Below are 25,050 nucleotides of genomic sequence, written 5' to 3'. Positions count from 1 at the left end.
AGCTGTTCAGCAGCATTTTAAACCTTCTGCTGATGTACAGAGATGCAGCGGTTTTTACTCAATGATCCCAGCGTTCCTGAGGTAAACCTCGTTGACTGGCAGAGGGTTTGTCTGGTCTGGGTGTGGACCGCCGGTCTGCTGGATGAACTGCTGCAGCTTACACTGTCTCAGCTCCTTGTTCAGTTCCTCCATCAGCTCCCACCTATCCTACGGGATGCGGGCACTTTTATTAAAAGGAGGAACACACTTACAAACAAAACATGCTTAGTAACAACAGCAGACTATACTAGAAGATAGACGGCACAACCACTTCCTGAAAGTGAGACCAAAACAGATAAAAGGAACACTCTCATCACTGACTCTGAGCTGAAAAACAGATTTCTACCTGCAGCTGTCCCTCTGCAGTTTGAAGCTCCCTCTGAGTTACAGCCAACTTAGCATCCAGTTCCTCTCCCTGCTGCAGCCGGTGATGGAGCTCCTTCTTCAGGGGCCTCAGGGCCTCATCCTGCCTCTGGGGGCCAGTCTCAGAGCTCTGCCTGTGGGCTCTGAGTTTGAGATCTTGCTCTAGTTGTGCAGAGCGGGCGTGGAGCTCTGTGATCTGAAAGCTGTGATCATCCAGGGATAGCTGTATCTCATGAAGACGCCTGTGCATGTCTGAGGAAGAGTGTTCACATTTTTTAGAGATGTTCGAAGAAGATACTCATCAACAATGTAGAGAATTTAAACTATGGTGGCCCAAACAGCTAAGACACCCCCCACAATGATGGAGCAAACTAGATCCCTTTTAGAAGAAGCCTTCATTTGCTTATTGGTGCCTTTAGGGCCACCATAGTTAACTGATTCAAAGACGTACCTCGTTCTCTGTCAATCTCTTCCTGTAACAACCCATCCCAGTCCTCGCTGTGTAACAGCTCCGTCCGGTTCAGCCTCAGCCTCAGCTCCAACTCCTCCAGCTCCTTCTCAGACACCAGATCCAGACTAGAAACTGGAGCAGGAGACTTCTTCAGCTCCCACACCTCTGTCTCCCTTTCCAGAGCTTGAAGCTGCAACTCCAGGTCCTGAAGCTTTCTCTGTTGCTGCAGGATGTGCCTGAACTCCTCCTCTTTAGACGAGGAAGAGGATATATCTGGATTCAGATCTATGAAAGACACAGGGGAAGCTCTTGGTTCAGGAGAGGCTCGAGGGGATGAAGACCAGGCCCTGCTTGATTTAGTCCTCCTGGAATTTGTTGAGGGAGCCATATTAAAGGCCTTGTGAACCTCTCTGCTCCTGGGAGGATCTGGTTCTGACGGTCTGTGCAGAGGAAGACCTCTGTCTTTGCTGGGTATCTCTTGACCATCACTGAGGCTGGGACCAGTCCGCTTCAGGATGAACTGGACCTCTGCTGCATGCTGACCCAGCTGAGACAGAAGCTGAAGGGGACAGTCATCAGCTAACAGTTGTCTCTCAGTCCCCCGTAACTTCAGGATCAGAATGTAGCGACCTGTCTGACCTGCAGGAAACACAGGCAGGAGGGATTCATGTTTCAAAGTTTAGACACTGAGCTGCTGACAGGCAGAGACCTCGAGCAGAACCAGACACTTGTTAGACAGACATCTGCTGAATGAAACTCTTACCTGTTGATTGTGCAAGGGCTATGACTACGTCCTGACACGATGTGTCCAGCGACAGGCCACACACCACTCGAACCACACCTTCCACTGACACCCTCAGCTCCATCAGTCTGCTGCAGTACCACTAGTGACCTGCAGGGACAAAGACAACACCTCTTTGAACACAGACCAAAGAATCAGCGTTTGCATTGCATAAACAGACATGTGTTTTCTTCTTTTGGTGTGTAAAGCAAAAACAAAGCCTGTTAAATAGAGCTCAAAATCTCAGACAAAAAAAGGAACATGGGTCATAATTAGGTTCAAACAAACATGTAACATTGATAAGCTGCAAGTACTCAAAATGAAAAAGTACAAAATAAAACGTAATTTTTACCTTTAAATAAAAGAAAAAAGAGAGAGAAATAAAAGCAGTTACTTTCCAATTAACATAAAAGCAGCCAAAACATTTAGAGCTCCTTTTATAGGTCGGCTGCTGTATGACGTTAAAGCTTGCCTCCTCTAGAACAGGTACAGAATATAAAGTCAAATATTTTTAGCTTTAAATTCAGATAAAATAATGTGATATTAACTTTATGAAGTTGAATCTGATGAAAAGAGTTTGCTGTATGACTGATTAAAATGGTAACCAGTGAAAGTTAAATTCCTATGGCTTCATTAAACAAACTGAGTTAAAACCAGAGTGATAGCTGCTTTAAATATGAACTCATGATTGATCTAGTTGAGAATATTTAAAGCTATAAAAAATGATGTGGTCAAAACTGAAAAGAAAACAGACAGATGTAAGAATCAAAAAGTTATAGGGTAATTCTCTTTAGGAGTTTGTTTCATTAACTTCAGTAACACTAACTGTTGTGTTTCCATTCTTCTCAAAACGGCTCCGAGGCTGAACGGCCATTTACCTTCAAACAGTTCTCTAAGTGTCTTTAGGTTTTATTTGTTTCTGGGTTGTGATTTCTCACTTAGAAGGAAGTTTACTGGCTGTCTAACAATATTCTTTTAAAAAGATGTGTCTAATTCAGCAAGAAGTCAAACAGTAAAATAAACTCATGAGTTGATATATTCAGCAGCAGCAAATCAAAATGACATGCTGAATGGACCAAGGGAAAAAAATATACTTTCCTGGTAGGCTACATCAGGTGACAGTGACACACCTGACACTTTGGAGTAAAACCTGCCACAGTAATGATTAGTCAGCTACCACAGTGTTCCCTGCTGTTCGTAAAGAAAAAGATAAAGCAACAACAAAAAAACATTTTGATGAAAATTCTCTTTCAATCATTTTTCCTTTCATCTTTTCCTCACCATACTTGTTTTCACTGTTTTCTTTACCTTTTGTTTTGTATTATTCATATCTGTTTCATAATCATGTTCTCTATATCTATATCTATCTATATCCATATAAAAATATATATATATATATATATATATATATATATATATATATATATATATATATATATATATATATATATATATATATATATATATATATATATATATATATATATATATATATATATATAATTGAAAGAATCTTTTTTTTAAACTCGACCCAAAACTCTAAATAAATAAATAGATAAAATAAAATAAAACAAAATAGAAGGAACAATATGTAAAGAAAAGACATTAGTTGTTTTCATTAAAGAGTCAGTGCTTTGTGTGAAACAGAGTAATTCTTCAGAGATAAGGTTTCAGTTACTTTCACACTAGCCTAACATCCTCTAGGCCTACTGGTAATAACAATATTGAAAGTAATTACTCAAATTTACTTTTTCAGAAGCCTGTGGATAGGTTGGGTATTTAGGTCTCATAGTCTTTTAAACTATCGTTAAATTTAGACCTTTGCTGTATTAATTTTATCTTTTTCTGTTTAGTTTCATGCTATCTTTTTATGTTTCTCCTTTCACCTGAGTGGCTTACGTATTGACGTCATTGTCACGGGAGCTTGAACCACCATTGAGAAGCTACGAACGTGCATTTCTGCGATTTTTGTAAGTTTTGGTTTATTTTTACAATATAATTGCGTGTTTTGTTCCCTGATACTCCCTAATATTAGTCATTTCAAGTCTCAGAGTCACATACATTTTGAATTTATTGGTTAAATTTGAAAAACTTCCTGTGTTATCATGTCTTCCAGCTACCCACCGGCCGGCAAGAGGGTATTGATTACAGGACAGGCGATGCTAACAAGGAATAGACATACTTCCAGCTTAATTGGAGAAGAGTTAACAGGCCATATTAGATGATAAATCCAAGTACTGTCCCAACGAGTTTCATAACGTAAGTAAGCCCTCTGGGCTGAAAATAATTCACTTTGTGAATTGTGAGTTAGCTTCTCACAGGCAGACGTTTAGGAGTCAGCGTAAAGGAATGAGAATTTTGGAGATGAATACAAATACAACATTACAATTACTACATACATTAACAAAATTATGTTTGAAGAGCGTATACTTAACCTACTCAATTTGTTCATTTATTCATGACTGTGTTGTTTGATTGAAGAGATAAAAATGTTTAAGCTGATAAAGGGGTATTTCTACAACCAGAATTATGCCTGGACCGATGTGCAACCTGTGGCTCAGGTGCCTCATGTGGCTCTTTGACCCCTTTGTCAGTGGCTCCAAGTAGCTTTAAAAAACATTAAAAAAAATAGTAAATATTTTTCTTACAGAGGGTATTGATGATTAACAAAATCAACACTAAATATACTCTTGATTTAAAATTTTGTCTAACCAAATATGCATCTACTTCACCTCCTACAGCATCAACAGCCCACCAACTTTCCTGACACCTGTGGCTAAACTTAAGTTTTAACCCCCAGTAAGATAATTAAATCAACATAAACACAAATCTGGAGTTGAGTTAAGCGACATTATCACGTTATATTCAAGTCTTCTTTTTGTAGTTTTACAGTTTCATTATTTCGGAAAACTTTTTGTCTAGATAATTATTCATTATGTTTTAACTTTTCAATTTTATACACCATATTGTCTTAACTGTGAAGTTAGACTAGATTTTGTGGCTCCAGAATGACTTTAATCCAGGTGAGATGAAGCAAAATGGCTCCTTTGATAGTAAAGGTTGCAGACCCCTGACCTCGACAATGCCTTGTTGATCATTAAGACGTACCTCTGACAAAACTTGATTAACATAGCTCTTTTCAATTCATGTGACAAAGTGCTTCACAGTCAGTATTGCAAACAGGTAAAAAATTAACAATTAACAATAACGCCATTTGAAAGCAGCAGCCATGTGATTGAATATATCTGTAAGTATAACCAAAACAGACCAATAAAATCAACGTTAAAATGAGATAAAATCCCAGTTTTGGAGCTACAATGGACACTGCCAGAGGATCTCAGACTGCCTCCTGGCTCATACAGGTAATAACAAACATGAGTAAAATATCCAATATGGTAAGATAAAATGCGATTTTTTTGTAGGGCACCTGCTGTACAAGGAGATCAGTTTTGAAGGTCAAAATTTAAAGAAAATGTTTGTAAGGTTTAAGAATCTCACTGTGACTGTGAGACATCAGTCTGTAAGGGGTGTTCTGGTAACATTTAAGAGAGACTCGTAGCCAGCATTATAATTCATCAAAACTAAGACCATTTGAGGTACAGACAAAAAAGAAAGCATAGAAACAATTTTCACTTGCATCAGAAATCACCAGAGTGACCAACTTCAATAAATGATTGAGCTCCCTCAATGGTCAGTACCATACACCTCTACTGTGCCTAACCCTGAAATTCACTTTTTTATGTTCAAACATCACAAAACCTTCAAAGTGTCTGTTCATCAGAGCAGCTCAGTTTAAAATGATCAAGTTTCTGTTTCACACGGGAACTGAATTCTGACAGAAGTGTGAATGAAGGTTTATCTCAGTGTGTGTGTGTGTTTACGGGAGAAGACACACTAGTTTGCCAAGTGCAGGAATGTGGCAGAACACGCTGACATTCCTCAAAGACTCAGACTCCACCCACACATACCTCCACTCTCTGTTTACATCCACTGTTCAAATTCACCCGTCCCGTCATATGAGTTTCGTGCAAACTGTAAAATTTATCAACTAACAGAAGAATTATTTTATGTTTATAGTCAAGAATTTCTCTGGTCTGATATCAAAATATTAGATATGTTATTAAAACTCAGCATACGTCAAATTTACCAGCAGGAAAATCTACGTGTTGTCATAATAAGTGTACTCTTTATAAGAAAATGCTATTTTTCTGAAATGATAAGTTATACATTTAATTTAATAACATTTTGTGATCTTATGAAACTACCTAACTTTGGACGCTAATGATTTTCAGATTTTAAAAGAAAAAAATTTCCTCCCTCTATTTTCAGTATTCAAATGATCCATATCTAAAAAAAAAAAAGTTGCTGCTGAAGTCTCTATTTTTTTCCATGGCAGCAGCCATAACTTCCCCACACTTGTTAAGATCTGATCAAGAAACATTTTAAATCTTATTGATCCGAAAACCAACTCTCACTGGTACTTTAGGAGCACTGAAATAAGTGATGGTTCAAACAGGTAAGAGGGAAGTTAATGCTCAAAGAAGAATTAAAAACGACTCACCTGTGAGTTTAAGCTCTGCTCAGTTTCATTGATGCTTCTTCTTTTCTCACAGTTGTGTGTTCAGGCTGGTGAGAGGCTTTGACCCAAACACTGTCATACAATCATGCTTCAGAGGAGGAGGAGGAGGAGGAGCAGGAGTGAAGCTGTGGAATGCAGCCTTTCTGGACGAGCTGTTTGAAAAGTGACGTCACTTCAAAAGGTAATTTCACTACAGAAGAAAGTACTCAAAACTCCACCATGTTTATCTTTTTTTTTCACACATTTAGGCTTTTTCTGCAAATTCAGGTTTGACTCAAAATGTTGTGGTGTTATTTCTTTTTTGTGTGACCCAGTTCCTGACAAACTCCTTTTGTTGCAGTCCATGTTACTTTCTTTAATCTTGTAAAACGTTGAGTAGGTCTTCCCCTCCTTCATCGAATGAGAAAAGGATCTACACGGTGATGTCACTGTTCCTCTGAAACTGGGCTCCTCCCTCTGAGAGTAAAAAATTCAAAATAAGAGGAGCGGCTCCTGCCTGACTCCACATGTATGTTCGTTTGTGCTGAGGATTAAGATGCTGATCAGCTGGTTTTCCTCCGCCATGTCTAATCACAGCAGACACTTTTTAAGGGAAAGATGATTGTCAGCAGCAGGTGTCGCTGGATACTGTTGCACTACTAATACAGTACAATACTTTCTCTTCAGTACTGACATGACTGTTATTACCTGCACATAAAACATGCACTGTAAACTATTTTGTTTGGATAATTAATTAACCACTAACTTCTTGATTCCTTTCTAACATGGAACACTTTGGTCCATAAAGTGTGAAGAAGTAAAACCCCTTATTGAAAAGCTTATTTAATATATGTCGACAAATAGAAACCATTTTGCTCAAAGCCTGCCTCTACCAGCCTCTGGAATGACAAGGACACACAGAACTGTTAAATACTAACTATTGTGTGACCTGTTTCTATAGGCAGATTTTGTGCTTTTGGACTGAGTTTGTTGAGGTTTCTTGTGATTAGAGCGCCCTCTTGTGGTTTGCTCAGTAGTCTGCAGTTAGGAATGAAAATGCAGACTTCATGGCCCTCAAGTATCTGATAAACAGCATCTGTTTTTTGTTGTTGATTTTATTAGTCTGTAAGATCTAAAAAAAAAAGGAGTAGCTTAAAACAAGCAAGTTGATTAACTGTGTGTGGTGAGTGAATTTGCTTTTGTGTTGTTAAATTGGGGAAATGTCCATAATTCTCTTCACTTTACATGCATTGCTTGATTGTGTACCCTGACTACTATTACCTTAAAATATCTCAGATTAAGATATTTCTGCTTTGCTTTAGTCTATATATTGGCAGGCTCATTGCTATGTCTTTAACATTTGAATCTGGTGACATTACTGACTGAAGTTGCTAACAGGGTGCACAGAATTACTCTGTCAAATAAATATAGGAGAAAACTGGTTGTAAATGATTATAGAATATCATTTAAAATTTATGATGACCTCAGTTAGTCTCCAGATTACTTAATTATTTATTTAATTAAACATAAACTCCTGGGCTTGAATTTGATAAAATACACTTTTCTCTAAAAACGGACTGTTTGCAATGTAAATAAAACAGTGTTTTAGACTTAAGCAGTGCATTTGTTCAGTGTATGAAGAAAAAACAGTCCTTGAGTTAAGTGATAAATGCAAATGTTGTGTTGTAAAATTTCAGAAAAGACCAAGAGAAATGTATTTATACTGAGCTTTATTCATATATCTTGTTTCCCTTAACAAGAGTGACTTTGAGTTTTTCTTTCACAAAAATTACACACATTCATCTTTGTATCTGTTCACATCTATTGTCATTTTTACTGGTTAACTTGAATATAGACCAAGAAAATCTTAACTTTTACATCAAAAAAGTAAAATAAAAACAAAAATCAGACAGTGTTCCCCAAAAATGACAGCAGGCATGTCTGTACTTCAGCTCCATCACATCATCATGTATAAAAAATGTGGCCACACTATTTCTCCAGTTGGCTTCTCCAGAAAACGTTTAACATGATAAAAAAAAAATAGTTGGATTAATACGTTTTTATGGCGTAATCTATAAACACATCCGAAGACCAACATGTTTGTCCTTTACAGTTAATTGTTCAGATCATCCTCTTCTTTAGCTCTTTGCACAGAGAAAACATCAAAACATCAACAACAAAATGTCAGTTAAACAGGTTAAGAAAATGTTAAAGTCAGATATATGTTTTTTTTTTCTGTGACAATTTGTCTTTAAAGCTGTGTGGCTGAACCATCCAGACAAAACATTTCATGTTATTTTCCTCATTTTCTAAGTATGTTATTTCTTCATCATGACTGAGCATACCAGTTTTAATGCTCAGAGCAAACTTACAACATAAAAAACAAATGAGAGATACAGAATAAACACAGAAACCAGTCATCTTGTTCATGCTGTCTTGGAGCACATGATCATCAGTGCTATACCTCATGTGGTAACAAAACACTTTATCAGCATGAAAACAAAAAAGTACAACATAAATTTGTGATATACTCACAAGTTAAAACGTCTGTCATTTTCTTGGCCTGATCAGGATCTCTCAGTGTGAAACACATAAACATCTCTCGCTAGAATCTCTGTAAAGACAAAAGTCTCACTGAAAGTCACTAAAAATGAGTACATAAAAGAAAAGCAAAAGCATTTTTTTCAAAGCAGTCTTTGTTGCAGGACAATCTAATTTTCTTTGATCATTTTCAACACCAATATTGTGCATATCACAAAAGACATTTCCCAAACTCTGACATAAGAAACTTAACCTCTACATTATTTAACTTATAGTTTGTCTTTCTCTCTTATTTGTCTCGTTGGTTTTCTGAATGCCTAAACATTTCCAGTCCTGTATGAATCTGTTATTCCTCTTCTTCCTTTGAATATTTGCACATGTGAAACCTTGTTCAATGATAGATTTGGGAATCCAAAGAGGATGTTTGTCAATATTGTTTAGAGTTCACTTTACATTATAGGCTTCTTTCAAGCCCTTCAGTGCTTGTTCCTTTGTGATACTTCTCCAGGCCTCTGGTACATCAGCAGGCTTGGCTTTGTATTCTTTAGCAAATTTGTCATTGAAAGTAACCAGGACATACTTCCAGAAGTCAGAAGCCTCTATAGTGCGGTCTGGAGGAATGTGCCAATCTGGATAGTATTTGGTGTAGTCTTTGTAAGGATGCAATTTCCATCCAGTGTCTGCATTCCTGAATTTACGCTCGCTGTGGACAGCTGTTGTACACAGGGCGTCAACCAGCTTCTGAGTTTCTATAACCCTGTACATACCAAGACCTCTAGGCCGATGCACAGCTGCATGATGTTGGTCATGTTCTTTGCCTCCTGCCTCACAGGGAACTTTACAAAATGGACATTGGTGTCCACATCCAAACATTCGCTTAAAGAGCTCATCCTGTGGTTTAGTGGGGAGTTTGTTCAGAGTCTCAGAGATGTCATCAGCTTTCTTGAATTCTTCCTGCATCTCCTCTTTTAAGTTCTCCAGAGAGATTTTGAGACTTTTGATGAACCCCAGGCATGTGCTTTGGATTTGGAAGAGTGTTGTTTTTTCGTCCTCCACTGAAATCGAGATGTCTTTGATCAAATACTTGCGCATGTTGTTGATGAGTGTTGGGATGCTTTCCTTTTCATCTGGCAGCAAAGTGCCATCCTCACATTCTGCAGACACATCCAATGCTTCTGTGATTTTGTTGTATATGTCCTGCAGAATTTTTGTCTTCAGTTTGCACAGAGTCTGGTCCTCTGACATTTTTTGCAGGACATGCTGAAATATTCAGTCCTTCACATGTATTTCATATTTGAAAATGTAATCGACAAAACTGTCAGAGTCACCCTTTTGCAACAACTCCTCCTGAATGTTGTACTGGAAAAAAGAGCGGGAACTGTACTCTGCTGAACAGCAAACCTCATCCACAATCTTCACTCCCAGAGATCTGTTGATGTAGTCCTCAACAGCAGGTTTGATACAACTTTTGACATATGCAGTTGCTTTGCGTTGGCAGGGGTCTCTCTTTTTGTATAAATCAATGAAGTCTGACATGTACTGCTTCTTCTTCTCCTCCAGCTTTATTTTTGGATCCCTTTTAATCAAGTACTGCCTGTGCATGTACTGGAACTCTCGTGAAGCAATTCCACAAATGTGGATTTTCAGGTCAGTGACAAACTTGGGCTTGCATTTCTTTTGAATTTGCTTCAGGGATTCATCAACTTTTTCCAGGAGCTCTATTGTGAAAGAATCATGGTAATCTGTGTCGGTTTTTGCTTTATCTTGCACAGTTTTTTTGCAAGACTCAACCACAGTGTCGGCCAGCTTCTGCATGTCTCTTTTTATGTATTTTTGCCACAGGTAATTAAACTTTTTCATTTGCACATGTTCAGTTTTGGCCTTGAATCGATATTTCCCAATTTCTTTGAGGTCTGTGATGTTCTGAAAGTCCTCAGTCACATTATGATTTAAGAAATGTTTCTTTAACTGGTTGAGGACTTTTGCAGATATGTCTTTTTCTTCTAAGCCAGATACCTTTGCGGTAACTTTAGCCCACATCTTTTCAAACTCTTGCTCCAGCTCTTCTTCTGACAGGGAGTGCTTTTTGCAGTCTTGCAAGAGTCTCATCACCTGGTCTTCGATCACTTCTCTGTGTTTTCTTTGAAGGTCTTCTGACTCTTGGGAACTTTTTTTGTGCTCAAGTGTACAATCCAAGTGATTGTTTGCTGAATGTTGGATTTCTTTTGCCAGACTCTTGATTTGATTGGAAAAGTCACTTTTATACTTTTCTATCAGATTAACACGTCTGTCTTTCCTTTTGTAGTAGTCCTGCAGTTTTTGATCCATTTGTGTTCGTTGATCTGCAATTTTTTTGCAAACCTGTGACTTTTTTGATTCAACCAATTTGTTCCAGTGATGAAGCCCTGCTTCACTGTCAGCATTTGAGATTTCCATTTCAGCTGTATTTGACCAGGACAAGATCTCTTTTCTGAACTCCCATTCCCAATCACTGAACTCTTTACAGAGGTTGTCATAGGCGTTAGCCACCAGAGTGTTTCTGAAACTAAAGATGAAGTTTTCAAACTTCACTGATCTCCAGAGACTTCTGATCCACTCTAGAAACTCTGGGATCTGGGACACTTCACCACCTCTGTCTTTTTTGACTGTTTCTAAGAGATTTCTTTTGAACTCTGCGACAGCTTCACTGTAACCTGTGTTGACTGGAGCCATTGGTGCCAGAGTCCCGTGCCACAGTCCTGGGATGTACCAGTTATTTTTCTCCACGTCATAGTCCATCATGTCTGTAAACAAGAGACTGTCCTGCTTTTCCATGTAGGCTGCAATCTGGGTCATTTCATTGAGTTGGTCCAAAAGAAGTTTTCTCTCTGTCTTTGTCTTTGCATGGGCAGAAACTCCACCAACATTTTGGTGCACAAAGTGGCAAATCGGCTTTTTCCCAATTTCTTTCATCCTCAAGAATGCATGGGTTGCAATTTGCAGAAAATCTTTCATTTCAGTTGAGTTCTCCATGGCAACATTGATTATGGTGACATCACTCAAGCCAATGACAAAGGTTGCCAGCTGGTTGTCATGCTCATAACTGTCTTCTAGTTGTGCCAAAGAAGGAGATCGAAGGCCCTCTGTATCAATAAGAACTATAAAGTCATAGTTCAACTGGCTTTGCATGTCTTGACCTACTTTGAGGAAGAGCATGTAGGCTCCCCTGGTACATCTGCCACTGCTGACAGGAAACTGTACACCAAACATGGTGTTGAGGAGTGTTGACTTTCCTGTACTTTGAACTCCCAACACAGTCAGCACCAACAGTCTGCTCTTCTCCCCAACCTTCTTGTGGAGCGCCATCAGCACATCTGTCACCCATTTCTGTGGGATGTTGGAGGCATCTCCATCGAGAAGCTCAAAAGGATATCCATCCAGCAGCATTTCAGCAGCCAGTCCAGGGAGATGAGAAACTTTAACACCTGTGTGTGGTGACTGTGAGGAAAACTCATAGAGCAGTCCCATCTCCCTCAGGTAATGCTCGATTCCTAGAGAGCTTTCCAGCAAAGCCTGATCCAAATCTGCCATCTCTTTCTTGTCTTTATTTCTGTGGTCAGACAGTTTTTGACGCAACAATGAATGTTGCATGGAAGGCTGCAAATGTGCACTCAGTTTAAGTTTCATCCACTTCAGGAAGAAATCTCTTTGCATTTTGTCTGTTTTAGCTACTTGTTCAATAAATTTAGTCATGGCAGTGCATGGCTTTTGTTCACAAAGTCTGTCTATAATCTCTTGTTTTTCTGTTTGTAACTGGGATTTATATTCTTCGAGTCCATGATCACCAGCCTGTTTTAACCTACATTCTTCCATTTCTAACTTTGATAACTGTTTCCAGTCTGCACCTTGCAATGGAAGTTGTTGGTTCTTGTAGTCTGGTACAGGACGCAAACCAATTCCTTTCACAATCTCCTCAGCAACTCTCTTCTGGTCGTCACTTGTGCATTCATCAACAGATAGACCAAGTTCAACTGCCGTGTTGAGCATATTTTCAATTTTTGTTGTATTTTTTCCATTCTGTAAGGAGTTAGTGATGGTTGTGCAAAGTTTCTCTGAAAACTCCTGTACGTTGATCCGTGGGGTTTTGGTTTTCACATTAGTCTTAGGTAAACCTAACTGTTCCACTGTTTTCTTGACAGATGCCATATCTTCTGCAGCATTTTGGTTCACAACCAGGAACAGTTTAGAGCTCACATCTTGAAGAGATGACAGAATCTTGTGCTCATTTTCTTCAACTTTATCCAAGAATACAAAAGTAGCAGTCGACACTTGAAAGAGGAAACTGAACTGTGTGAGTGACTGAGTTAAGTCTCCTCTCAGGTTGGCAAAAGCCAATGGTTTTGGGAATTTGTCAAGATTTTCTCTGCCACCTGGAAGATACCAGCAAACCTCTACCAATCCATTGGCCAGTTCTCTTTTTTGAGCTCCCCCCTTCATGTCTCTATTAATAAACACGTTACTTGACTGGCTGAGCATATGATTCAAATACTGGGACTTTGATAAACTGCAGTTTTTGAGCCTCACAAAAGAGTAGAATGGTATGTCTGCTTGGACAATGTTTTCCTCAACAAAGCCTTTTGATTCAGATACATCATGTGGACGCCACTCTTTGACAATATCCCTCAGAGCCCACAGCATCAAGGTACACTGGCTGTTATCACCATGGGGTAACAGCAGTGGGACAGAAAACTGGCACATAGACATCTTCAGGGCCATTTCTTGTCGTAAGAAGCTGTCAGCACAAAGAAAGAGTGCAACAATGAGGTCAAGTGGATTCACCTTATTCTCTGCAGAGTCATCTGCAGAACAAAGGTCTTCATCGAAGTCATAACAATCACATTCTTCTTTATCATTGTCTTTCTTGGGTAATTGAGTACAGTTCCTGCATTCTGCATTGATTTTGAAGAGTTTTCTGAGAAAACACCACGGTGTGTCCTCCATTGATGAAACAGCTTCATCGTACACACTGTTTTTGTTGATCTCCAGGAGAGACCGAAGAGTGAGCTTGTTGGGAAAAAATGTCTTCAGTCCAAGTTTTGACAGAAAGTTCAACAGAGCTGTCAAAGAAAAAGAGACAAATGCTTCTATTAGATATATTCTATTTGATTTTTTTGTCCATCATACCCTCCAAAATATATGTGAAAAAAGGCACATGAATGATTTATATTTTTCAATTAAATAAAAAAAAAAAGACAAAAAAAAAACCCTGTTCGTGGACTTCCTGTTCAGTGCACATGGAGTAGAGATGCATTTACAGGGCTCCAGGGTGCGACCCATTTGGTTTATTGTTTATTGTTTAAAAAGGATCCCCATTAGCTGCCACCAAGGTGACAAGCTAATCTTCCTAGGGTCCACCCAAAAAGACGACACAAAACATATTACACAATGCACATGATAGTTACAACTAACATAACTCACAATGCAGATCTTAAGTCTTAAAACGTTATAGACATCATTACAACCAACATCATCAGAAAATTGTGAGATTGGTTGTTATTTTCACAAGTTGTATCCATCAAATATCCCCTCCTCTACTTACAGTACGTGCTCAGGTATTCAGGTATTTAGGTAGTATCTTCTCAGGTTGTGCTTGAAAGATGACTTGCTACTCAATTTACGTATGCCCAGGGGCCAGTTATTCCAATGATCGATAGCACCATAAAAAACTGTACTTTTTAAGGCATTTGACTTTGGATGTGGCAACATAATGTGGCCATCATCAGCTGACCTGGTAAAATATGAATGAAGCTGACCGCATACGACAACTTGTTTGTATAGAAAAACAGGTTGAGTAGAAAAACAGGTTGAGTAGAAAAGACAGCGTTTCTGAAAAATTTAACTGTGTTAAAAACAAGCCTGTTCTCCACAGTTAACCATGAAAGTTGGTGATGCGTACTGATAGTGTTTTTTCTTCTTGGGCAACGTAAGACAAGCCTGGCTGCTCTGTTCTGGGCAGTTTGCAATTTCTTCAGTTGACTCTTAGATGCAGAGGACCACACAGGTGTATAATAATCCAGGTGACATAAAATTAATGATTTAGTCACGATTGCGATACCACTACCCATCTTCTTTACAATAGTATCAATGTGTTCTGCCCATGACAGCTGCCTATTAATTATTGTGCCCAATAACTTCACTTTGTTTACCTGTTCTATAGGTTCCCCAGACAAACTCAAACTAATTTTTGGTCTAGACGACACTTTATGACTCGATCCCAAGATAACTGACTTTGCTTTCGAGATGTTGAGTACCAACTTATTCTGTTTTATCCAGTCTAATATTGGGCTGAGGAATATATATCGAATACACTCGATGTATTGCAGGTTTTTGCACGTGAGATATATAAAATGACTATATTGCAGACATTGAGGACAAACAGCAACCTAAATTTTTTTAGACGTCAGTACGTAAATCTCTTTGGTGATTCGCTCGTTTCACTCTGCTGCTCAGCGGGTGCTGCTCTCACAGTGAGGACCACGCTCCCCCGCCCAGCCAGAAAAATTCTCCTGTACATGCATGTTTTGGTATTAGGAGAGGAGAGACGAAAGTAGCTTGCACATCTCATCAGTTGCGGGTTGTGGGTTCCTGTGGCTTGTTTACTATAGTGCAGTTGCTCATTTGGGTTTGCTTTGCTGCCTGTATGATCCCTGATTCTCTCCCCGCTCCACACAACAAAAAACGAACGCAACATGTTTTTGAGTTTCACTTTTGCTTTTCTGAACACTCTGCCTCCCCGAGTGCCGTTCAGTCACGGCCCTCAGCTGTGCACTGCTCCAAACATGACGGCAGATGACTTCAATGCTTTTTTAGCTGAATACCAAAATACTGCTAGCTGGGATAATATCAGAAGACAAACCCAAATGCATTACAATTCAACCAGACCCCAGGCTTAAAGACAGAAGACACTGGAGTCCTTTCGTAATGACCAACATTACCCAGGTAGCTGATTTTTGGTAATGAAAGTAATATTATCTCCAACTTTAGTTCATGATATTTTCAAAGTGTAATATAATATAATATAATATAATATAATATAATATAATATAAAATAATATAATATGATATAATATAATACAATATAATATAATATAATATAATAAAATATAATATAATATAATATAATATAATATAATATAATATAATATAATATAATATAATATAATATAATATAGTAAAATATAATAAAATCAGCCAGTTGAATAAATCTGAATGAATTATTTTACCAGAGCTAAAAATATGTAACTACATAATGTTCGGTGTAAAATAAAAGGTTTGCTAAACTTCACCTGATTAAAATGTTCCCCTTTTTGCATTTAAAATTTAAAAATCCAACTAAAGGTTCTGCTTGAATCATTAAACCAATGCCATTTTATGCATCAAAAGGTTGGATTTAACATTAAAATACCGATTTTGAGGAGGAATTAGAATATTGAGATATCGTGTATTGAGATATAGCCTACAAATATTGAGATATTGGTTTTTGGCCATATCCTGCAGCCCTATTCAAACACCATATTTAATTCTGCTGATAAAGCATTTTCCAGTTCTCTGATAGCTTTTGCTGCACAATACAATGTTGAATCATCAGCATACATTGCTAAAAAAGTAAAGTGGCTTTACATAAAACTAATGGTAAATCATTTGTGAAGATGGCATACAAGAGTGGTCCCAGGCAGCTCCCTTGCAGTACCCCAAAGTCCAAGCTCTTAGAATGAGACAAGGTGCAACCCTTAGTGTCCTACCTGCAAGATAACTCCACATAAAGAGGATGGCGGTTGGACTAAATCCATAGTATTTTAGTTTTCTGAAGAGCAGATTGTGATCTATGACATCAAATGCTGTACTAAAATCAAGTAAAACTGCACCTGTCATGTTTGAGTTATCTATTTCTCTTAGCCAGTTATCTGTCATTACTGTAAGGGCAGAACATGTTGAATGATTACGTCTGTAGTCATGCTGACAACTTGTATTCAAACTGTTGCTGTCAAAGTAATCCTGTATTTGTGAGTGGACTATTTTCTCCATCAGCTTACTGAGAACTGGGAGAATTGTGATAGATCTACTGTTCTTCCCAGTGAGTGTTAGTCTGTCATCTTTAGGTAAAGAAATAACTTTACCCTCTTTCCAGATAGTGAGATAAACACCTTTCATTGATCATTTATTAAAAAATATGACATATTGGTGTATAAATGTGGTCAGCTGCCAGACAAAGTACTTTACTATCCAGCATGTCAGCACCCACTGAGCTGTGTTCAGGGAGAGACTTCAACAACTCCCTTACTTCCGGTTTATCTACATTATCAAACTGAAAAGTGCAATTCTTGTCCATCATCATTTTATTTTTCACAAGATTTAGAGAATCAGAGTCTGTATTTTTCATATTCTTAATGAACTGACCTTTTTTTATGAAGAAATCATTAAAATAGTTTGCTATGTCTGATGGTTTGGTCAGGACCATGCCCTCTGATTCCACAATCTTCTCTTCTCTTCCAGCTCTTCCAGTTAACCCTCTCCTCATTATTTCATTAAGGGTTTTTCCAGAGTGCTTTACCATCCTTTTTTACTGCATTTATCATTTGCATGTAATATTCACTTTTCACTGATCTGTTCAGTTTGGTAACCTGGTGTCTCAGTTTACAGTACTTGAATCTGTCCTCTGCTAATTAGTGGTGGGGGGTAAAATCGATTCTTAGATGCATCTAAATTCAGGCAAGGACGATTCTGAATCGATTCACAAACGTCCAAATTCCGATTTTTTAAATTTGAAATAACCTCAAATAGGCGGAACTCAGTAGTGCAGCGCGTTGTCATCCGGTGGACATTTTACGGGGAGCGCATAACAAAGAAGCATGGCTGAGCGCGAGATCCACCCTGCCCCTTCCGGATTAAAAGCTACTGTTTGGAAGAATTTTTGGCTTCTGCAAAGTTGAGGGTGGACTTGAACTGGACAAGAGCCACGCTGTATGTAAACTGTGTCACACTAAGATTAAATACTTTGGTAACACCATGAACATGAGGAGCCACATAACTCGTTTTCACCCGAGGTGGGGAGATGCCCGGCTGCTGTCGAGGCTACGACTGCCTCCACCAAACAGAGAACAATCCAGCAAGTAATTATTTTTTAATTTAGTTAATATTTTCTTACATTTGTTCATAAGGATATATTTTCACATTTCACATATCACATTGTGATAAGGATATGTTAAAAGCTCAGGATGCTGCGACTTTTTGTTCTTTACATGAAGTTGTAACTTTCCTGTTTACACATTTCCATTAGTATAATAAAAGATAATGGAAATTAATTCATTGAATTGTTTCTCATTATTGCTATTTTAAAAACACAAAGTGGTGAGTGGTTACACAGTGAGACAAAAAGAAATGTGTTATAGCTGGGGGAAAAAAAAGATAATCCTTTCAGAATCGAATCGTAGCCCCTGAATCGTAAACGTAATCGTATTGTGATGTGCCTGAAGATTCCCACCCCTACTGCTAATCCAGCCTTAACTAATATAGGTTTGGCTTTATCTCTTTCCTTCATGAGGCCCTTCTGAGTCTCATTTAGCCATGGGGCTGGTCTGGCTTTTACAGTACACTTTCTCACAGGTGCATGCTTATCAACAACCTTCATGAAACTGTCCATAAAGATATTTAAGGCAGCTTCAGGTTCCCCAGCAGCATATACATCAGTCTAGTCAATAGCTCCAACATCAGCCAAAAAGTGAGCTGGAATGAATTTCTTGAACATCCTTTTATGTATTATTTTGACTTTGCATTTAGGAATTCAGTTCTCCTCGAAATTGCAATAATTATGGTCACTGAAACCCACAGATCGAGAGACAAGTTTTGTGCAGCATTCAGGAATATTAGTGTAAATATGGTCTACGCAAGTATCTGTAGTATGGCCAGCAGTGTTACTAAAGACTCTGGTTGGTTGAGAGATCATCTGAGACAGATTACAAGCATTTATTAAGAATACCATCTTCTACTTTAGTGGACATTGGTTTGCAAGCCAGTCTATGATCATATCTCCAAGTAAAAAAAAAAAATCACCACTTACATCTGAAACTATATCAATCAACACTCATAAATCATTCAGGTATTGTATACTAGTTCCAGAAAGTCTGTAGCAGCAGCCGACCAGCGCTGGCTTTAGATGGGGAAGATGTACTTTGACCCATAAAAAGTCTGAAAAATCTGGCATAATCTCAGAGCATATGTAACATGAAAGTAATTTGTAATGTATAATGCTATGCACCCCACGTTTGTTTATGTCCTTTCTAAATATATTGTAGCCATCTGTGGAAACCTCCATGTCAAAAACAGTAGCATTCAGATGGGCCTCCAATACTGCCAAGATATGAATATTGTTTTCTGTAATCAGGTGGTTAAGTTCATGTACCTTATTTCTGATGCTACAGAAATTTATATGGGAAATAACAAGACCTTTTGAAAACGGAAGAAGATGCATATCATCAACAGGCCTGTAATCCATAAACTAAATACCTTGTTGTCACCCAGCATGACCGTAACATGCGGCCAAAAAAATTAAGAGTGGGACTAGTATTTTTTCTTGCTTGCACTGGTTACCTGACATTGCTGGGTCATCCCAGAGAAAACATTTGTCTCTATTTCCAGGTTTTTATCCACATACCAGCAGAGGTACCCCTGTCACTTTGTATGGTTTGAATTCACTGTAAACTTAATCCTCATCAGTTTGTGGAGATTGTAATGATAACGATCGGTGCGCTCATGCCGTGAGTCAACTTCCGCATTATAAAGCAGCTGATGGTTAATACTCCTTGCGCTCATACAGGAGATACCTTTCTGCTCTTTGTTCGGGACAAAAGTTGAAGTTTGGCTATCTTTCCTCTAATTCTTTAAGAATCAGTTCTCCCCCACCCACAGGCTACCTGCAACCTGATGCAGACCAATAACCAGAGGCTACAAGCTAAGCTAACTGACCTGGAAGGTAGGAGCAGGAGAACTAATGCCAAGCTGGTTGATCTTTCTGAACGTATCGACAAGCACAACACACTAAGTTCTTCTCCCATCTACTAATAGAAGCCCTTGGTCAGGCAATTTTTCCTACTGCACTGGAGCTGGACTGGGCACACCGATCATGGACAGGCTAAATGGCTACAGGTTGGCTAAGTTTGGACTAGTGGATCACTACACTGCTAGTACTCCCAGAAATGTGGTATGAATGACCTCATCTTGATGATACAATCTGTGTAAGCTTTGAACACCATTACGGAGGTAAACCAAATATACAAATTCTATGTACTGTTAAATATAAGCTAATAAAAATCTACTCTTCAGAAATAGAAGCAACTTTTACGAACATGGAGAGAAGGCAGGGGCAATTTTGGCTAGACAGTTGAGAGGTGCCGGAGCCAAGCAAATTATCAGCAAGGTGATTACTCAAGATGGCAAGATTACTACAGACCAACGAGAAATTAGCGATGGGAGTATTGTACCAATATATACACTTCTAGTTCTCTTCACTCAGAGGACATACAGGACTTTTTAGGGGCTTAAACATTTCTTTCCTTCCCCAAAGATGCTCCTTTAATATCCAATGGTTGTTCAACATAATGTATTCTCCCTATCAGAGTGTCCCTGAAAAGCCTTCTCTGCATCTATGCAGAAGAAGGCTTTTAATAGACGGCAGCTGGAAGTTTGATGCACATCTTACAATTAAACAATTAACAGCCTTAACATCTGATACTGAGTATATATCTGGCTTCTCTCATTTCGTTTAATTCAAATAAAGGAGGGGGAGAAAAGACGAAGAAAAAAGAGACAAAATAAATGTATGTCACTCAGGATTTACCTGTGATTTCCCATATTTCTCTGGTTTAGTCTTTATTTTTAACGTGATCTAAAAAGATGGAGTACATTATTGTAAAGAGGATGAGGCGGAGACACCGGGAGAGTATACAGTATATTACCAAAGGTTCTGCTATTAGGCGATGACAAACCAGGAGTGCAGGTGGATCAAAAGTATTCTAAATGAATAAGCCAGCTGTGTGACTGTCTCTTAATTTTGTACTCCTATTAATGACAAAGCGGGAGCTGGCCCACACTGTGACGCCCTTCATGTCCTCTGATGCGCCCCGCTGTCCATTCTCCTGCTGCAGGGACAGCGGCTCTGACCGTCTCCGCTACCAGCACTGTTTCCGCGGTGCTGGGGATCACTCAGACCAATCAGGCGCCCATTTGATTGGTGAAAACAGCGCTCAGCTGTGTTAAACCCACTCACGGCTTTTCTCCTCCCTCTCTGCCATTTGCGCGGAGGGAGGCGTGCACGCGTTCCTCTGTGCTCCACTGCGCCTCTCTGCGCCTTGACTGCACCTCTCTTGGCACTGCAGGAAACTTGCAAATAGCGCCGGTCAAGCCCTGTCCGCGCGGCGAAGGCTGGCGCAGGACAGGTGCAGGGCAGGTGCACCTGTGCTTTCACCTGGTCTACGAAATTAGAGCTCTGTGAGTTTGTAAGTAGTTTAGTAGCTGTCTATATTTAGCACAGCTGACAGCCTGGTGCTTTAAGACATGTCCGTAATATGTAACATTATTAAATCCTGGTTAGCTATGTCCCATCAGTCATCTACCAAGCAAAGCTAACGTAACCTCACTCTTCATTTTATTGATAGATTTCCAAGTTTGAACAGACCACTGCAGAATAATTGCTGCATGTGGGTTGGAATAAACGTTATCACAAACAGTTTAGCCCCTGTGTTAAAGCGTGAAATAGCCCGAGCTAAAGGCTAATTAGCCTTTGGCTTGGGCTGTATCACTCTCCCATTTATCTTTCTTCTGCTCTTCGGTCCTTTTTCTGTCTGACAGTTAGGCTCCTGTGTCTACCATCACTACAAAATTAGTCATAGAAATTGTTTAGCAGCGAAAAACACAGATCTCTGTGTTTTATCACTTCTCACTACTAAACTTTGTCAGCCGGCGTGGCGTTGTCATAGAGACCTTGACATGCTGTAAATCAATCCAGTCTTGGTCGACACGTCCTTGAAGCCAAGTAGCAGCAATTTAAAATATTCAGTAATTAGCTATATTGGGGCTTAAAGTGTGGATTACAATCAGGCATATCTCTAGAAGGGTGACTTTCTCAAGTTCACTTTCAAACACCTCACAGCCCCTTTAATATATGGCATGGAGGAGGCCTGAAGAGTTTCAGTGACTTATTTATCAACGATACATTCGCTTCCTTTGAACAATTATCCAAGAAATTTAATATACCAGGTTCACATTTTTTCCTTCATTTACAGATAAGGCATTATGTTGAAGGATCTTTGTTAGAATTTCCCCAAAAACCTTCGAATAATATAATTAAGAACATTATGTCCCATAACCCTGCAGACAAAGGCACAATTACATCAATACTTGGACTAATCTCTAAACTAGATAAAAGTTCCATATCAAGTATTTTGAATGCATGGGAGCAAGACATCCAAACGACAATACTGGTCAACATCATATTTATTTAAGTTTTTTTTAGCTGATTTAGGATGATTTTGAAGTGCTGAATACAACAATATCATTGGTTTGCTCAATCAGTTCAACTGTCTGACCTAAGCTACAGATTTGGGTTTTTTTACGTTCTTGTTTACATGTACATGTATTTTTACATCAATTGATGCAAAAAAAAAAAAAAAATACAAAAAATGTATTTCTTGCAATGAACAAATTCTGAAGATTTAGCATGTGCCAACTTATGACTGATATATATATATATATATATATATATATATATATATATATATATATATATATATATATATATATATATATATATATATATTACAAGTGAATGAAGTGGCTTCAACGAGAAGATCCTGCAAAAATACACCTGCTACATCTGGGGTGGATACACCCTTGTTCCTAACAGGAGTCTAGTCACAAGTTTCATTAAGCGTGCTTACCATTTTGGTTTTAAGACAGAGACAAGATACTCTTCCCACCACTGCGCATGAAGCTTGGCTTGATGAAACAGTTCACCAAAGCTCTAGACAAGGATGGTGGCTGCTTCACTTACTTGTGCCATGCTTTCCCAGGATTAACCATAGAGAAGTTGAAAGCTGGCATCCTTGATGGTCCTCAAATCCTTTAGCTAATTAGAGATCCTGAGTTTGAAACTCAGTGAACAAAGTGGAATTGGAAGCATGACATACTTTTGTTTGTTCATCGCATAAAGAACTTTCTTGGGAATAACAAGGCCAGGAAGGAACTATGTAGAACTTGTCACCAATATGCTGACTGCTTTCAGAAACTTTGTATGCACATGAACATCAAAATGCATTACTTATTCTCACATATGAATCAGTTTTCTGAGAATCTGGGATCAGTGAGTGATGAACAGAGGGAGAGATTCCATCAGGATATAAAAGAGCTTGAGACCAGGTATCAGGGATGCTGGGATGCAGTGATGATGCCAAATTACTGTTAGACTCCGAAGAAAGACATTCCTGCTGCTAAGCATTCAAGGGGTTTAAAGAAACAGAAGTTCATGCCCTGAATGTTGCTCAATGACAACGTAACATTCAATTTACATGTACCTAGTGTCTATTATTCAATTTACAGAAATTGAAGTTTGTTACATTTAATTTATACATTCTGTAAGAAAGTGATTTTTTCTCCTAAAACCTTTTTTTGGATGAGAAATATTAACAAAAATCAAGTGATTATGTTTTATATTTTTCAAAATCAAAAAAGCATAAAAACCTGACCTGATTGAGAAAAACGGGTGTCATTTTTGGATTAAGCGGTGCAAAATGGTCTTTCTTCAGTTGAAAAAATTTAGACAACTTTTTTTTTTTTTTTTTTTTCGTAACCCAGTGCAATTGATATGCAAGACTGGGCTAGGATTTTGAAAACAATTCATTCCTCCTCAATGTGGGCCCATCATTCTTTGCTCCAGTTCAAAGTGGTGCACTGCAACCACCTTTCTAAGTCCAAACTAGCAAAAATGAATCCCCAAATTAATTACACTTGTGACAGATGTAAGACTGAGGAAGCAACACTAATTCATACATTTTGTTTATGTCCTAGCTTAGAGGGGTTCTATCTACTTTTCTGACTGTTATAATTAACCCAGATCCTCTTGTATCTTTCTTTAGTGTAGTTCCTGAGGATTACAATTACCAATTGGGGGGAAAAGAGTTGTAGCCTTTACCACCCTGTTGGTGCGCTGTTTGATACTCATGAGATGGAAGGATACTGCCCCACCTTCAATTTCTCACTGGATAAGGGATGTACTTGTTAACCTGAAACTTGAAAAAATCAGATGCACACTGCATGGTTCTGAAAATAAATTTAGTGAAATCTGGAGATCTTTCCTGACATTCTTCGGCGAACCCTCCACACTTGTACAGGAATAAATAGTTAATTGTCTTTGCCTTGGCCCTTGATACAGTCTAATTTTTGACTTGGTCATGCTGCTTCTGGATTTTACTCATTTATTATTTTTGCTATTTTTATTTCTTTTTTAAAGTGTTGTATTTATTTGTTGCATCTTTTCTACACATCTGCATATTACTGTTAATGCTTTTTTCTATTCATGTATGTTTATTTTATTTATTTACCACCAAGTGCCTCAACAGATGGTCTTGTGTCTCAGCCACCAACAGAATGTTCTCAAGTAGTCAAGAGTTTTTATACAGGAGAGACACCTCGGGGGTATTGGGGAGATTGTTTTTTTTAATGTATACAATGTGAATGTATACAATGTTAATGTCTAAAGTCATCTCTGTCATGACTGATGTTGACAATAGTGACTGAATTTAATAAGCCCACAACCCACCCAAACCCTGTAGGCCACCTTACCTGACTTCTCCTCCTCTGGGTCTGTGTTTGAGTTCTTAAAGTCTAGGTGCCACTGGCCTAAATGCAAAGATAAAAAGATTTTCCAGTTATGTTCTTTGCCACCAGTTATTTCCTTGATTGAAAAAAATGGCAAATATAATGCCTTTTTATTACTTTATTTTTTGGATGCATTTGGTCTGTGCATGGTCTTCAAAGGGTGAATCATTTTGAAATCCTTCATGGTACTTTTTTTATTTAACTATACTGCCCTTTGGTGAAGATGGGCCGAAGCACAATCCTCTGCTTGATAATTCTTAAAACAACGTACAAAGATTTTGAAATCATCTATTCATTCAAAATTAAAGGCATATTTTCTGGGTTCCTAAGAGATGAAAAAGAAGTAATATTTATTTAAGTCAATGCATCACAGTTATTTAGTGTTGAGTTTTACAATGGTCATTATAGGTC

At 38.4% G+C, this 25,050-nt stretch overlaps 2 protein-coding genes across 2 annotated transcripts; both read right to left on the bottom strand.

The window, feature by feature from the left end:
• Positions 1-54: 54 nt before the first annotated feature.
• Positions 55-6,388, bottom strand: LOC141788335 (ras association domain-containing protein 7-like). The gene is made up of 5 exons (XM_074667251.1): positions 6,196-6,388; positions 1,617-1,745; positions 854-1,492; positions 386-654; positions 55-207 (listed from the first exon to the last, which is right to left on the bottom strand). The coding sequence occupies exons 2-5, from the start codon at positions 1,717-1,719 to the stop codon at positions 55-57; spliced, it is 1,164 nt and encodes a 387-aa protein (XP_074523352.1). The 5' UTR covers positions 1,720-1,745; positions 6,196-6,388.
• Positions 6,389-9,177: 2,789 nt separating this feature from the next.
• Positions 9,178-14,049, bottom strand: LOC141787814 (up-regulator of cell proliferation-like). The gene is made up of 4 exons (XM_074666491.1): positions 14,028-14,049; positions 13,650-13,829; positions 10,015-13,586; positions 9,178-9,930 (listed from the first exon to the last, which is right to left on the bottom strand). Exons 1-4 carry the CDS (start codon positions 14,047-14,049, stop codon positions 9,178-9,180), a joined length of 4,527 nt encoding a protein of 1,508 aa, XP_074522592.1.
• Positions 14,050-25,050: the final 11,001 nt, after the last annotated feature.

Source organism: Halichoeres trimaculatus, unplaced genomic scaffold (assembly GCF_033239565.1).
Source record: "Halichoeres trimaculatus isolate MK-OKI-2021-1 unplaced genomic scaffold, fHalTri1.1 fHalTri1_scaffold_3, whole genome shotgun sequence".
Taxonomy (NCBI): Eukaryota; Metazoa; Chordata; class Actinopteri; order Labriformes; family Labridae; genus Halichoeres; species Halichoeres trimaculatus.
This window is presented reverse-complemented; position numbering and strand designations above follow the sequence as displayed.

Coding starts and splice junctions, on each gene's coding strand:
- LOC141788335 (XM_074667251.1), bottom strand. CDS start 1,719: ATGGAGCTGAGGGTGTCAGTGGAAGGTGTGGTTCGAGTGGTGTGTGGC. Junction 655..853: donor AGAGATTGACAGAGAACGAG/GTACGTCTTTGA, acceptor ACTCTTCCTCAG/ACATGCACAGGCGTCTTCAT. Junction 208..385: donor CTGCAGAGGGACAGCTGCAG/GTAGAAATCTGT, acceptor CGCATCCCGTAG/GATAGGTGGGAGCTGATGGA.
- LOC141787814 (XM_074666491.1), bottom strand. CDS start 14,049: ATGGGTCGCACCCTGGAGCCCT. Junction 13,587..13,649: donor CAATGCAGAATGCAGGAACT/GTACTCAATTAC, acceptor ACTTCGATGAAG/ACCTTTGTTCTGCAGATGAC. Junction 9,931..10,014: donor TTTTCAAATATGAAATACAT/GTGAAGGACTGA, acceptor AAAATTCTGCAG/GACATATACAACAAAATCAC.